Source organism: Ambystoma mexicanum, chromosome 2p (genome assembly GCF_040938575.1).
Source record: "Ambystoma mexicanum isolate Mex_15411 chromosome 2p, UKY_AmexF1_1, whole genome shotgun sequence".
NCBI lineage: Eukaryota > Metazoa > Chordata > Amphibia > Caudata > Ambystomatidae > Ambystoma > Ambystoma mexicanum.
Genome location: NC_090923.1, coordinates 1,166,105,466 through 1,166,121,638, shown reverse-complemented (window position 1 = coordinate 1,166,121,638; position 16,173 = coordinate 1,166,105,466). Strand labels below are relative to the sequence as shown.

Genomic DNA, 16,173 nt, shown 5'->3' with positions numbered 1-16,173 from the left:
AAATCAGAAAAACCATCTCCAGTTCCAGAAGCACCTCAAGACCTTCCTCTTTGCTTCTGCTGTTGCCCCCCCCCTGCTGATTTCTGTTCTCCCTTGGCACTGTGCACCTGGCCACCCTCTGTCCTCCTGGCCACCCCTTGCACTGGGGTCTGTATCTGTACCCATACAGCCACCCCCTTTTCTTCCTGCACTTATCAGACCTACCCATTCTGCTGCCTTAAACCCAGCACTTGCCACTTGATGGCTGCACTACCTTTGTTGCCTTTATTATTTATTATTAATCTGTTCCTCCTTGTTCCACACTCTCCTCTCCCATGAACGTGCAGGTTCTCAATGTCACTGGGTCTAGTAAGATCGATATTTTGTTCTCCCCTGTTCCCCTTCCCCGGTCACGCTCTGAAATACTTGTGTATGAGCGCGATAGAAATAAAATATCATATCTATATCCCTTTGACTACTGTGCTCGCTCACATGAAATGCTCCTGTTGCCACTCACGAACCAGTAAGGTGGCCTATGCAGACTTCATTGACTCGATGCTTGTGTTGGCTAATCTCATGCTTGTTCTTTCCAGCCTGCCGATTGCAGAGCCCTGATTGAGAAGCTCAAGATTTGCACTGATGAACAGCTCTTACTGGAACTCCAACAGATCAAGACTTGGAATATCGGGAAGGTAGGGTGCAAATGTCACACTCTTAAATGTTCCTTGCAGAATAGCAGCAGGAAACTTAGTTCAACCTAACTTTTCAGTTTGTGGAGTTTGCTTTTTTCCGTAAGCCTTTTGGGAAAAACTCGGAAATTTGTGTCCCAACCGTGGTACTGCTAAAGGGTTTAGAGTGGAATTTAGCTCACTACCGGAAAATAAACCGGTTTTACCCACTCAGTTTTTGTGTGGTAGCTTTCACTGATTTTTAGTGTGCACCAGTTCCAAAAGGGATCTCTGCTGCCAAAGAGCCATTCTATCAAAACGGATTGCCCAGAAAAAGGTCAGTGTTGTGGGAGTGGGGTGGGACTTAACTGTCACTAATGAAACCATCACCTACACATCTTCACAATGTATAGGACATTGAATTCTAACTATTTATGACAAATAATGGCATAACCAAATGCCACATGATTTGGTAGGGGAACACATTGGGCGAGTTGAAGACCCCATTACGAGCCACTTGTGCAATCTGGGGGCATGGAGATCTTCAAATGGAGGTATCAACTGGTTGCTTAGAAAAGCATGTAGGGGTAAGCTTACTTCATGTGCTAGGGACATAGTGTTATTGATGCATGTTGAGTACACTTGGGCTTACTGGCTTAGTCTCTAGAGCAGCGGTCTTACAACCTTAGGGGGCAGAAGAAGTCGGGGCTCTGAAGGAGAAAGGATGGGTAGACTCTTCAAACAGGCTGACGGGGCTGGCTGGTTTTATTATAAAATATAAGCAGACTTTCTCCAGCATTGGATCTTTCATGGATTCACATGCTTAGAATGTTCCCCGTCGTCAGACTGGGACCCCTCGGTACACATATATATATATTTCTGAGGCTTGTGGAATCTGCTTAGATCACATGCTGTGCATAGGCCGACATCTAGTGGAAGCTGCGGAGTATTACAGTTTGTTCCAATAGGAAAACTTCTGACACTTTTGTGTCCTATCTAGGTCCTTTTAGGACCCGCCTACGCATGCTCCGTAGGCCGTCCCCGTATAAGAGGCCCGCCCCCGCGGTTCCCCTTCAGATTTCAACCGTCTCCAAAGTAGTGGGATCTCCTCGCGTTGTCTTACTATTTTGTACAAGGTTGCATTACTGGAATTTGAGTACAGAAAATGTCCTCCGTGTCAGGAAAAGCGCTGTTCTGCCCATGCGCGACGTGCGGCTTGAAAAAAGTTTACGAGGGGGACGGACATATGGATTGTATATATTGCCTACACCCTCATCATTCGGCGGATAACTGCGACATATGCAAAGGGGTTTCTCAAAAAACCCTCAAAGACCGCAGTCGACGACTGGTGGCATGGCTGAATGATGGAGCGGGGGCATACCCCCCTTCGGAGGTGGGCTCCACACAATCGGCGAAAACATCACGCCGCGCTACCTCGTCGGAACCACCGGCGAAGAAATCTCGACCGACGGAAAAAGAGTCATCTGGAAGTCACTCAACTAGAGACTCCTCGTCAAAGAAATCATCTTCATCAAAAAAGCATGAAAAGGAAAGGAAATCCTCCTCGGGCGATCATCATAGATCGACCACGAGTCGAGAGTCGAGTAAAAGCAAGCCAAGTGTGGAAAAGGCGGGACCGCCAAAACCACCTGCTAAGTCACGGTCATACTTTGTGTGGGGCAGAAGTAACATTTCAAATGGATTGTGTCCTCCCACATCTTCCCTTACAGCTTCAGCTGCTTCTGAATTTTTTCTTTCTTTGGCAGAGTGCGATGGACGTAGTCTCAAGGTCGACGTCATCACTGGTGTGTGTATATATGTATATATGTGTGTGTATATATATATATATATATATATATATATATATCACGCACAGCGCCATTTAGCTTCAGTTCCGTTTTTCCGCAATAGCCAACGCTTCGAGAATTACAGCACACTTAGGTTTCCTCAAACTGCAACATTTTAAAAGGGCCTAGTCATTGGCCTCATCGAAACACCCCCCCCCCCTCCCAAAACCGGGTTTAAAGTGCCATTACGGCAGCACCAAGATGTCCATCACAGATCCCCATCGGGGGTGTCTGTGGTGTCTTGGTGTTGAGAGATCATATCATTCAGGCGTTGCCCCCACACTCAGGTGATATTCCCTCCTACCAAGTGAGGATATAAAGTATATATTTTAACCAAAGGAAGGAACACAAACAACTCTGTCAAGCAATTAATGTACCCTCAGATAGCGGTATCTACCAACAGCCACTTAACAAATATGGGCTGCATACTGTGTACTCAATAACCAGCATTGTTAACTAAACTATAATTTTAATTCATTTTTCTCTTTCCAGCACAAGTAATACAAACATTAAAAAACATATACACAACATGGTCATATACATAATAAAATTATTCCACCTCACAAAATCAGTCACCAAAAACTTTATCACAAAACGACAATGGCAACGTAATTATGCTTATTCCCCACTGTGTTAAACAAGCCCTACTTATAGAAGTTTCTGCCCTATATGTTGCAGGTAACTGGACATTCTTCAGGGGCAGAACGCCAAGACGAATTTCTGCCCCAGAAGAATGTCCAGTTACCTGCAACATATAGGACAGAAACCTATATAAGTAGGGCTTGTTTAACTCAGTGGGGAATAAGAATAATTTAGTTGCCATTGTTGTTTTGTGATCAAGTTTTTGGTGACTTTGATTTTGTGAGGTGGAATAATTTTATTATGTATATTACCAGGTCTTGGTGTTGAGCACAGAACAGCAGACTGTGGTTCTTGCCAGTCAATGACCAGTAAGGCTTTGAAGGAGCGTAAGGGGGAGTTGTCTGCAGGTAGGCCCGTTACATGATCACCCTCGACACTGTAGAAAAGGCGCTTGTCTGAGTCGAGAGGTGTCTCTCCTCAGAGGAAAAGGTCCAAAAAAACACTCCCATTCTAGGAGCAGTTCGCACCATTCCTCTTCATCAAAGAAGTTGGAGAAAAGGCACCCTATGTCTCCTTTCACTTCCTGAGAGGAAAATAGCCTGCCCAAGTAAGTCAGTGACTCCTGCTGATTGGGAGATGTTAAGGAAAAAAATGCTTTATCTTCGAGAAAGCGACACCGGGCCCCTCCAAAGAAATCGAGAAGCCGCGCCGACAAGGAGGAAAGGGGCGAAGGTCAAATCCTGCATGCCCTCGAGCCCGGGGGAACAAGCCTGAAACACCTAGAGAACCATTAAGGTCTCGACTCGATGACAAATCGTCTGACTATCGAGTCAGGAGTCGAGCCCCTTGAGGGCACCATAAACGGCATTGGCGTCATAAGCATCAGTCATCGCCATTACCGACAAAACCTTAGATTGGCTTGGAAGTAGGTTTAAAAAAAAAAAAGCCTCTCCCTAATAACGATTTTTTGTAAAAATCGTTATCCTCCATTTACGTGGAACATGAACCGTCAGACCAAGATACTCCCCCATTTGGTTTAGAATTTGGAAGACCCAGTGCTGAAGCCCTTATTTCGGAGGAGTCCAGAATAAGACTTCTGAGAACGTTCAGTCTGCAAGTGGCATACACATCACCGGAGCTTGAATTTGGCAAACCAGATCAGCAGAGCATGCATGCTTCATACAGACAACTTATGTCCAGGGTGATGGACTTTTTGAGATGGTGCAGGCCTGCTCCTCCATTTGAATAGCACTATCTTACAGATATACTTGATAAAGTGTCCTCAGACTACCATTTCATACTGCCCTGCAGAAAAGGGTTGATGCAAATTGGGAGGCACAGGAAACTAGTCAGGATGTAAATATTGTCACCAAAAAGTACAGGCCCTCAAGTAGTGATCCAGACTACTGGTCTAAACACCAAACACCAGAGAACTAAGTAGTTTAGGCAGCTACATCAAAATCAAAGCAAGCTGAATACCCTACCATACCGCCAGATAGTGACGATAAGTGCTTCGACGCAATGGCAAAGAAAGTTTTTAGAGCCGGAAGCATGGCTCTAAAATCAGCTAATGCCACGTGCGCTCTAGCAAAATTCACATTCACCCTGTGGGACTGTATATCCATGGCAGCTATACACCCTTCCGAAGGGAAGAAAAACTTTTTTTTAACATTGTAAGAGACGGAAAGGAGGCCATGTGAGTCGCTTCAGTCAGGATTGGACTTTGCCAACCGCATCAGCAAAGCTATGGCGGTGAGCACAGATACGCAGGTTTGCGTGGTTGAGGAAGTTTGGATTTGCACTGGACATGCAGTCCAGACTCCTCCCCTTTGGCAGCACTTAGCTGTTTGCCAGCAATGCTGCCTAGCCTGGAGAAGCTGCAGACTTCTAAGGTGGCAGCTAAATCGCTTGCCGTCTCTTTCCGACAAACGAGTCACACCCCAGTGGACCTGCTTGATGGGGGTAGGTCCTTTAGTTACTACTACTCCTTTGGTAGAGCGAGAGGACTAGCCGGTCAATGGGGCCAAAGAAAATTCCCTTGTGGACGAGGGAGAGGTGCAAAGTCGGCCCAAGCAACGCTGCTTTACCCTCAGCTGTTGCTTCGGCCACCTCCAAAACCTCTGAGGCCCTAGCCCACAAACCCTGTTGGGAGGCAGACCCTCAAAGCGTCTGCAAGAATGGCAGGGTATTACTTCAGATGCGTGGGCGTTGGAAACAGTAGCCATGGGTTACTGCCTAACCTTTTTAAGAAGGCCTCAGGATCATCCACTGTTCTAAATTACGGATCTCTTCCGTTTGCAGGACATTTTGAGCCTGATAGAGGGAGGTGCTATAGAACCAGTACCTGTGACAGAGGAACAAAGGGTGCTACTCTAATCCCCAAGAAAGATGGAGGATTGAGACCCATCTTGGACTGGAGATGCTTGAACAAGTACCTCAGGAAGGACACATTCCAAATGTCACCCTTTATCAGATCCTTCGGGCCCTCCAGCTACAGGATTGTATGGGGTCATTGGCCCTTCAGGGTGCTTACTTTCATGTGCCTATCCATCACAAGCACAGAGTACCTGAGGTTCGCCGTTGGCGGTTCTAATTATCCATTTCGAGTTCTGCCATTCTGGCTGACTTCTGCCCCAAGGGTTTTCACCAAGTTGATGGCGGTGGTGGCAGTGAGTCTCGGTAGAGGTGGGGGGTCGGGGGGGTTTATGTCTACCCCTACCTGGATGATTAGCTGATCAGAGCTTCTCCCGGACAGGCCCTAGAACATATCAGCATAACCTGCCATTCTCTTCACTTCTCCCTCAATTACAAAAAGTCCCAGACTCCAGTTCATCGGAGCAGTCTTGGCTGCATCCTTGGGAGGGTTGGGGGGGGCCCTCACCACTCGAGGTGTGTGCGCAACACATTCTGTAGATGGTCACCAAAGTGCCCAATGTCTTCGGCTCTCCTGTGGTGGACCTGCAATTACATGTTCTGAAGGGAGAACCTTTTTGGCAACCCTGGCCGGAGATGACTGTAGTTATGGATGCCTCACGGGTTGGGGAGCCCATGCCAACGATCGGACTATCAGCGGTTGTTGGTCTCGATCGGAGTCCAAACTACACATCAACCTTTGGAGCAGAGTGCAGTCAGACTTGCGCTGAAGGTCTGTCTGCCCTCTGTAACGGGAAAGAATGTCCTAGTAATGACCACTCAGTGGCCCTGTACTGCCTCAACGAGAAGAGGTGTAGGGTCTCTACCACTGTGCAGAGGCAATGCAGCTCTGGTTCTGGGCAATTCAATAAGGAATCTCTATTGACACTTCACCTAGCTCAGGAAGTCTTTCACCCTTTGGGGGACGCCTCAAGTATATTTGCTTGCAACCAGCGTCCACTGGAATTGTGAACTGTTCTGCTCCAGGAAATTTCCCCCAAGAAGACCTATACGGGATGAGTTCTTAGTGGACTGGGAGTGACCTTCCGCACATGATTCTGAGGTTGAGCAAGTTTGGGAAATCCATGATCCTAATGGCTCTGGATTGGGCCTGGAGGATGTGGTACTTGGACCTTCTGGACATGTATATCTGCCCTCCAATGTGTCTTGCACAAAGAGGACCTTTTCTCGAAGAGGCTTGGGTTCTCCATCCAGAGGTCGACACTCGACCATCGTGCACAGTTTCTGAGAGGTTGAGATATAAGTATTGGGATCTCCTGTATGACGTAATGGAGATTTTGCTTTCTGGCCAGAAGGCCAGCAACAAAATCCTTGCACCGTTGCCATTGGAAAAAAATTCTGCAGTTGGTGCAGGTACAAGAATGTGGACCCTTTTCAGTGCAATACACGCATGGTGTTGTCTTTCTTATTACAATTAGGAAATCTGGGGCTCCAGATTGGAACCATCAAAGGGTACTTGGCAGCGCTTTTGATCTTAACGCGCACATTGGAAGAGACGTCATATTTCAAGATGCTGTTGGTCATTCAATTTCTAAAAGGGCTCACTAATGTGGTCATCCACCATTTCAAGTTCCAATTTGGGATCTGAATCTCGTGTTAAAATGTCTGTGTGCTCCTTTTTGAGCTGCTGCTCCATTTAGACTGCTGACTTTTAAGATCATCTTATTTGTCTTGTTAAAATCAGCCCACAGGGTGAGCAAGTTACAGGCCTTATCTAGTAAACCACAGTTTGCAACCTTCTCCAAGGACAAGGTCGTTCTTGGAGTTAAGCCGACTTTTCTTCTGAAAATGGTTGGATTTTCACATAACTCCTAAAATAATCAGCTTTTTATCCCCCTCCACATTCTGGCAAGGAAGAGGAAAGGCTAGATCCAAAAAGGGCACTTGGCGCACTTAGCTTAACTAGCGTTTACGTTTCACAGATGCCTAAAATACATCAAGAGGACCAACTTTTTGTGGGGTACACTAGTCACAAATTCTAAATTGCAGTCACAAAACAAACATTATTCAGATGGATAATAGGCATTACGGAATGCTACAGATTGACCGGGAAAGATCCCCCAGAAGACCTGAGTGCCCATTCCACAAGAGGCACGGCAACATCTGCTTTGCAAAGAGGGGTGCCGAATGTATGCGGCAGCCACATGGTCTATTCACATTCACAAAATATTACTGCCTGGAATCTTTTTCCAGGAAGAGAGTATTTGGAAAGGCAGTCTTACTCTGTCATGACAAATCTTGAGAAGAAGTCTGTAAAGTCTTACTCCCTCCTACAAAATGGACGCTGCTTTGGGAGTCCATCTAAAGATGAGGACTACGTTGGAGGACATTTGAAGAACAAGTTACTTAGCCCTGCTAACGTCCTTTCGACTGGCTGTTGCTCCCACAGATGCCTCATCGCCCCTCCCAACCTACCCTGCAGTAGAATTTCCATGCATTACACCTTGCACTCTATAAAGGTCTGATACTGTATTGGGCACACTGATGCCAGCAATTCTGTAAGAGGGCGTAAAAACAGAACTAAAGCTAATGAGCACTGCCCATGATGTATATGCTAGTGATGTCGACTTTGTGACGGAGGCCCTCGAGGGACATTGAGTCGACTGCATTGACACACAGCGCCCTCGGCAGAAAAGATATTTCCAAAGCAGCTGAAGCTGTAGGATGGCCTTACTCAAAGTTGGGCAGAGTATATATTCATATTGCATGCTGTGGAACCTTTCTTTGGAATTATTTATTGTACCAACATTTGGGAATGGAGTATTGTGTTTTTTTTAAGAGAACCCTACAAGAAATTCTAGTGGCTGAACCACCCAAATGCCAGGGTAGAAAAGTTAAGCCTTCAAATTGTTGCTAGTCATTCTGCCATAGTAATTCGTATGGGGTGATCCCTGCTGAGCAGCAGAGCCATGTTGCAAGTAGTGCAGGTGGCCATCTCAGGCTTAATTCTTTGAAATGTTAGGCTGTTCAGGAACAAGGTGCCGGACAGTGACTGTGGGTGTGTAGGTGATTTGGTGTAAGCAAAAAGTGATCATGCACATTGGGGAAAGGAGTCTGATCATGTTGCTGTGGAAAATATATTGGTATGTGGGGGTTGCATCTCTTGGTTATTGGTTTCTACAAAGATACCATGTGCAAGATCTCCAGTTGTCACTTATCTGTTTTTTTTCCTATTGTTGATTTGTTAACATTTGGTTAAATTCTGAGTTATGTTTGTCTATTTCTTGAAAAAGTCTTCAATTGCTCCTGGAAGACTAGGGCAAATAAACATACCAATTGGGTGGGCTATGGGAGGCTGTGGATAGTTTCAGATTTCATGTGCTGACAAATTGACTATCTTCAAATTGGGTATTTTCCATGTAGATTTTCTTTTTCTCTGGACCTTCCTTCCGCCTTCCTGAATAGTTTGCCTTTAATTCCGTAATACCTTGTTGACAATCAAATTTTAATTTGCTACAACCTTCTAGCTGGAGCGCTGACTGGGGCAACGTGATGGAACATGTTTACTGTCGGGCATTCTTGGGGACATGGTAAAAGAACATGTTGCTATAGTTTAGTGATGCTATGGGTATGAAGGCTTTTTATAGCATTTGGAAGTTTATGGTTTGTGGGAAAAGGTGCAACAGAGCTTGTCCTCCGAAATTACCAATAGATTGTTTCCATGGCACACTATCGTGCATGGTTTCTAACATGGATTACCTCATTAAGATGGCCACTAACAAAGCTATGCAATATTTCATCTCTCCATGGATGAATTTGAATTCCTACATTCTCATTGGAAGATTCAGGCCTCACAAAAAGGGCCTGTTAACTCAACTTAATATACACATTAATATTTTGTCTGCAGAACTGTTATAAAAAAAAACCTAGCTTGGCTTGAAGGTTGGGTTCAATCAGATGAATTACATTTGGGTGGTAGACACCTGCTTTATTTTGATTACTTAAAGTTCAAATATAAAATTTCACTTGAACTATGTATACAATCTGAAATGCCTGCACTTTGACAGGGTCATAATTCTACTGAAGGTATACTTTGGGGACCCTCGCTCCATATTCAGCCACCCCTTAACGGGTCACCTGTCTGCCTACTCTCTATAGCTTGCTGCACACAGCTGGGAGGTGGGGATTGGCATGGCTGGAGTGATGAGCTGGGCATGAACATAGGTGGGGATGGCTAGTTGAACATCTATGCCAAAGTACAATATAGGAAAATGGAGCTCAACCTCGCCCAAATGAAGATTATCCACCCGATGTGATGGACACCAGTGAGAAGGGCATTGGTCAGAATGTCCATCTTGTGATATTCTTCTGGTGAGTCCCCTAGAATTCTTTGCTGGACTATTGGGGGTTTCCTGACTCTTGAGTGGCAACCTATTTTCTCACTCATTCTTGTTTTCTACTCCCAGGCACCCCTTTTTGGGTTTCTTTTGATGCAGTCCACTTTCCTCCATTTTTTATGGCATCTGTAATGTCCTATTGCCGCACACAGCACCTTAAGTGTAGTGCTGCTGGAAACTCCTTGAGCTTCCGACTTTGGTTTTAATTTCTTGTGGGAACTACTGTTCCCAAGGATAGGGGGATACATTTGATCCTACGTACACTTTTCTTTGTGAGATCAGCACACCCCACCTTAAATGGAGTGCTTTGGGGGTACTTTGTAACCCTTTTCTCACTTCTCTAACTTCTAGTAAAAAAAGTCTGTCTACCAATTTTGTACAACTTACAACGTAGGCTGCATTAAAAAGTGCAGTAGGAACACCTGGGACACCATTGATCAAAAGTGGTTCCGGTCTTCTTTTTTTGCCAACTCCACAAAGGTTTCTTTCTTGGTCCTTCTGCCGTGCAGGGTGTGGGTGGTCCTTGTTTGTCTTTTCTTTGCTGGGATCCCTTTGAACCCCCGTCCAAGGGCACAAGTGTGTCTGGGAGGACTTTGAAACACCCCAGATCTTTGTCCTTCAGTGTGCCTGCTAAGATTTAGTTATAACTGGGAGGCTAGCTGTCCTAAAAGGACAGCCCCCACCCCAAGTTTGAATGAAAGCATGCATGTTGAATGGCTAGGTTCCTTCATAAAAGGCGAGTCTTGATGCTGAAGCCAGTCGACCACTGGAAGATCCATTCAGAAAAGAAGTCTGCAGCACCCTCCAGAGACCACCAGACCCATCTGAGTGACTGCTGCTGCTCCCGCCCTCTTTTCCAAGTGACTGGGACGGTCCAGACCAGACTACTTTCTCCCTTATACTGGTGGGACTAACCAGTCTCAAGACAACCTGCACTTTGAGCTGTTGCACGACACGCTGTGACCTTCACCAGCTGCAAACCGCCAATACCCTGGCACATGTTGCCACTGTGCAGTGCATTGCCTTCCAAAGATGGAATCCTTCAGAAACGTTAAACTCCTTTTTGACATGCAGAGGCAAGATTTCTGCTCCTTGAAGTCCCCTGATGAGAAGGCTGGGCTGAGAAAGCAAGCTGAATTGACCGGACAAAAACTGTTCTGCAGCGTTTTGAAAAGGATGCCAAAACCACAAAACCGCAAAGATTCCTTTGCTCAGGGCCACTCCACCTGACTGCTGCTGCGAGATCCATCCAGTGCTTCTTCAGTCTGCCTGACCGGGTGTGCTGCTGCAGCATCCTCTTCAAATGTAAGGTACTGAGACTCTTGCTAGACCATACCTAGAGTTGCTTTGCTGCTTGTGTTGCTGGAGTGCTGATTCAACTGTTTGGGAGATTGCCCATACACATTCGCCCAGGCCTAAAGCCTGTGTGCCTACAGTCTTCTCCGAAGCCCCAAACCCTTTTTCCGAACAAAGTGTACTTGATACAAGTCGTCTGGAACGCTTGACCTTTTACAGCCTGTGCCTTACTTGTTTTGTAGCCCCCCTCCGCTACCAATCTGACACTCGGAACTAGATAGGGATGGACTACTAAAGCATCAGGCCTCTGTGAAAGTAATGCAAGTCTTACCTGCTGTGTTGGTTTTGATTCATTCTTTCTTAAATCAGTGATTGTAAGTATTGTCAAGTGATTTTACCTACCTTAAATTGCTTTCAACTATTCTTCAAGTGTGTACAAAGTTATGATACCTGCTACCAGTGTTCTCATTCTATGATTATAGGTTGGTTATTGTTCGCTCAATGACCAGGGCAATCGTCTTAAATGGTCAACACATCTGCTTGCCAGTATACATCCAATTCTGGGTGTGATTTGAAGGGGCGAAACCACACAGGAATTAATCGGACCTTATGGTAGATCATTGTGGATGCTTTATCTCCAGTGTTATCAAACCCAATATTACCAAAAAGGGTCGAGTAGCATCTAGGCCATCATCCCATGTACATGTGTGCAATTGGGAGCTGGTCCTTGGACGAAGAAAATTGAGCTGGAAGGAGGATTATTAACAGACCCCTCCATTTCCTCCTGAGACAAAATAACCCATGTTCAGAAACTTGAGCAAGGCTATAAAAACTGGTTGCTAAGGTCCAAAGTGCAAGTCAGATGGTGGTACAAATGTTAGATGCGTTTTAGGATAGACACTAGAACCTTTTGGTACTTGATGAATGCACCTGGGAATGTCAAATTGGGTAGATGTCAACAGTCATAGAGCAGCACTGGATTGTCCACTTTGAGGCCTCATATGCCCTACCCGAGGTATAAGAAGAAAAGATAATCCATATAGAGAGATGTTTCATAGGGGTAAATTTGGTTCTTGATCTCTCACAGAAGAAACTTGTGAAATTAATTGGTGCCATTAGTAACTCGAGGGCCACTGGCCCAAATGAATTAAGTAATCAACTTTTCAAGTCAAATCTGAAATTGAGGGCAGATATTCTGTTTGGATACATTATGAAGAAGGGAGAATATCCTTCCTGGGAGCGGGCACATATTATTCTGATCTTTAAAAAGGGATGGATCCCAGCCAATGAATTACCGCCCAATTGCCATTTTGGACGCAGACGCTAAAATATGTTCGTCTATTACTGGAACAATTGGATTATTGGGCCAGTAGCTGAAATTTAACATCAAAATTGCAGACTGGCTTTAGAAAGGGGATGGGCACCCAATTGAATGGTCTATTGTTGAAATGCATAGAGGGACAGGCTTGGGCAAAGGGAGGGAATCCGTTTTTTTCTATACCTCAATCGATCTGGCTGCAGCTTTTTTTTTCTTTAATTCATTTTTATTGGTATTTAACAAGAGAGACATCAAACACAACAAGGAAAGCATTCAATAGCAACTCACCAAGAACAAGAAATGCAACAAGAGAAGAAAATTCCCAACCCCCACTGACCCCACCCTCCAGAAACTCAGGAGCAGAAGTACTGAAGTCATAGCATCTTTGTAGTGGAGGAGTAAAGACCCGGATAAAGAAGAACATAGCATCATATCTAAGTTCAGGCAACAGCTCCCTTTAGACTCTAGTTCACCCCTAAATCAGTGTCTTCTTGAGGGAGTACGATGCCAAGTAGTTCCATGCTTTTAGGGCACCAGGCTCTACGTCCTCTCTTTCAAAAAGTTCAACAGAGGAGCCCAGCCAGACAGAAATGTCCCATGTTGGCCCTGTAAAGAGTGCGAGAGCCATTCCATGGCCACGATCATCATCATAGTGACGTATACTATACGACCAGACTGCCTGGGTATGTCCAGCAGGCTCCGATTGAGGCCTAGCATGGAGAGACCTCTGTTGCCTCTGAGCTTGACATCTAGTACCCTTTCAATGGCCTGGTGAATACTCCCTCCAATAAGCGGTCAACCTCGGGCAATCCCACCAAATATGGGCCCACGAGCCACGCTCACCAGTTTCTCCAGCACAGCGGCAAGGTGGACGCAAACATTTTATTAAGTCTGATTGGAGTTGTGCCATTGATGGATCAGCTTCATCCACATCTCCTGTATCTGGATAGATCTAGTTAATTTCGGGATCTGTTTCCATAGTTCCTGCCATTCTTCCTCATCTATCAACGCCCGTGGCCCCCTCCCATTTCTCCGTGTAAGCTCTGCGTGAAATGTCCTCTCCCATTTTAATAACCCTGTAAATGGATGCTATGAGGCCCCTGTCTCCCTCATGTGTATCTAGGTATTTCTCAGTCAAGGAGCGTGTGCCTGCCTGTTTCTGGACTGGGTGGGACAACCAGTGCCTCAGCTGCATACATCCATATCTGTGGGTTTCCCTCAACCCGAACTCAGTCTTACACTGCTGGAAGTCCTTCACCTTATCCCCCTCAAACATATCTCGAATCATCCGGCATCCCCCAGGTGCCAATCTTTGAATGCCGAAGTCCATGCCCTTTATCCCCTCGTCCTCTTATCGCCTCTAAAAAAGGCTCCAAGTGGAGCGCATAGAGTAACGTAGAGAGGGGACAGCCCTGCTTTGTGCCCCTCCAAATTTGCACTGGACCCGAGATTCGCCCATTGATCGTTAACCGAAGGGATGGACTCCAATAGGCCGCTTTTACTCGAGGCAGAAACTTAGGCCCAAACCCCATCTTAACCATGGTGGCAAAGAGGAAGCTCCACTCCACTCAGACAAAAGCCTTTTCGGAGTCAACTGCTAAAAGGCCTGGGATCTCCTTAAACTGAGGCTTCTCAATCAAGTGAATCACTCTGCGCACATTATCAGCTGTCTGACGCCCCTTTATAAAGCCTGCCTGATCGTTATGTATCAGTTTGGGCATGAGGGAAACTAATCGGGACGCCAGGATCTTCGTGTAGATCTTTGCATCCACATTTATGAGTACAGTCGGTCGATAGGATCCACACTCCTCTGGATCTTTGCCCTGCTTCTATATAAGCGTCACCTTGGCCTCATCCATGGAGGTCGGTAAGACGCCGCACACGCCAACATAATTGAAGAGCCTAGTTAGATGCGGGATTAGAATCTCTTTATGATTCTTAAAGAATTCGACCATGAAACCATCGGGCCCCGGGGCTTTATTTGGAGAGAGCTCAGAGATCGCTTTCCTGACTTCATCAGTAGTTATTTCCCCCTCTAGCTGATCGCGCTCATCCCTCGAGAGGGCCGGGAGCTCAACTCTATCCAGGTAAGCCTGCAGCAGTTTGGGGTCAGGAGTACTTGACTTATATAAGGTAGGGTAGAATTGACAGAACTCCCTCTCCATCGCTGGGACGTCTGTGTCTTTGGCCCTCCCTCCCCCTTTATAGCTAGGATCGTCCTACGCTGCTCGTTCTTCCGCAACATACGCGCTAGAAGCCTATCGGCCTTATTGGCCTTCATGTAGAGTATCTGCCGCAGACGTAGTAAGCTACGTTTGGCCGCTCTAGTTTGGATAAGGTTCAATTGCCGTCTCAATGTACGAAATTCCTTAGCAGCGGTCGGCGTGTGCTTAACGGCTAACCTTGCCATTGCTTCCTTGAGTCTCTCGCCCACCATCTCCTCTTCCCTCCTCAGCTCCTTCTCTCCTGGCTTTAATTGCATAAATGTTCCCCCTTATCGTGGCCTTAAGAGCATCCCACCATACTTGCATAGAAGTATCCTCCCAGGCATTCCTTTCCACATATTCCTCGAGCTCTATCTACTTCCCTGACCAGGACCTGATCCTTAAACAGTGCCGAGGGATAGCGCCATCTCCACAGACCTGGAGGTCCCCGCGATCTTCGAAGAAGCAATGACATAGGGGTGTGGTCTGATAGCGCTATGCGGCCGAGAGAGGGCTCCGCAATAAGCCCCAGGAGAGAGGCCGAGGTCCAGATATAATCAATTCGGGAGTGGGATCTATGAACATAGGAGTAAAACGTGTAACCCCGGTCCTCCCCCTGTGTTTCCCTCCAAGCATCCACGAAGGCCAAATCCTGGATTTTCTTTTTAAGGTCTCCCGATGGCCCGCCAAACCCATACGTCTCTGCTTCTATACCTGGACGGATCCCAAGCCATGTTAAAGTCTCCAGTTAAGATTATATGCCCCCTGGCAAAGCCCTTTTACAAGCTCTATGGGACATCCGTTCCTCACCGTCCATAAGGATAACATTGTGCTCCACACTTGTCCTCCTTTCCTGCCTAAGGTGGTTACCGATTTTTAATTGTAACCAATATATCTAGTTAAACCGGCATCGGATGCCGAGAGTCTTGCACAACCTGGACGTTAGGCGATCCTTAAAGTTTTATCTCAACAGAACGAGTGAACTTGGGGCTCCTAAACTCTGTCCCATTCGGGGTCCCGAAAGGGAAACCGGCTCCCAAGGCAACTATCTCTCGATGGATTGTCTCCTGCATTTCTGAAGCCTATACCATTCAGGGCCTTCAACCTCCAAAAGGTATCCTTGCCCACCTTGTATGTGGCAAAGCGGCTGCTGTTGCTTTCCAAAAGTATGTTCCTTGGGGAACCATTGCCAAGGCAGCTACATGGGCTTCCCCATCTGGTTTTTGTGAGAATTACTGCTTGGACCTGAGCTCCAGGTCTGATGTCCAGTTCGGCCAGGCTGTCCTCAAGAATTTATTCCAGTAAGGCCTTTTCTTTTTTCTTTTCATCCACCCGAAATAGCCATGGTGCATGCTTTGGGAATCGCCCACAAGTATAAAGGAAAGGGGAAGGGACGTAGGAGTATAATAGTTACTCACCGTAGTGACTACCTTACTCCTAGTCCCCTTTCCGCCATACGCCTGCCTGCCGTCCCCTCTAAGTATTTATATTCCAATACACAAGCCTCCT

The 16,173-nt window shown here is 46.3% G+C and overlaps 1 protein-coding gene across 5 annotated transcripts in view; it reads left to right on the top strand.

Moving 5' to 3' along the window:
* HUWE1 (HECT, UBA and WWE domain containing E3 ubiquitin protein ligase 1) overlaps positions 1-16,173 on the top strand; it is a 2,445,223-nt gene that overhangs the window by 70,285 nt on the left and 2,358,765 nt on the right. For all 5 annotated transcript variants that reach the window (XM_069645305.1, XM_069645304.1, XM_069645303.1 and 2 more), the window contains exon 3: positions 573-671. In XM_069645305.1, the coding sequence (XP_069501406.1) occupies positions 573-671 (99 nt within the window). The remainder of the gene's footprint in view (positions 1-572; positions 672-16,173) is intronic.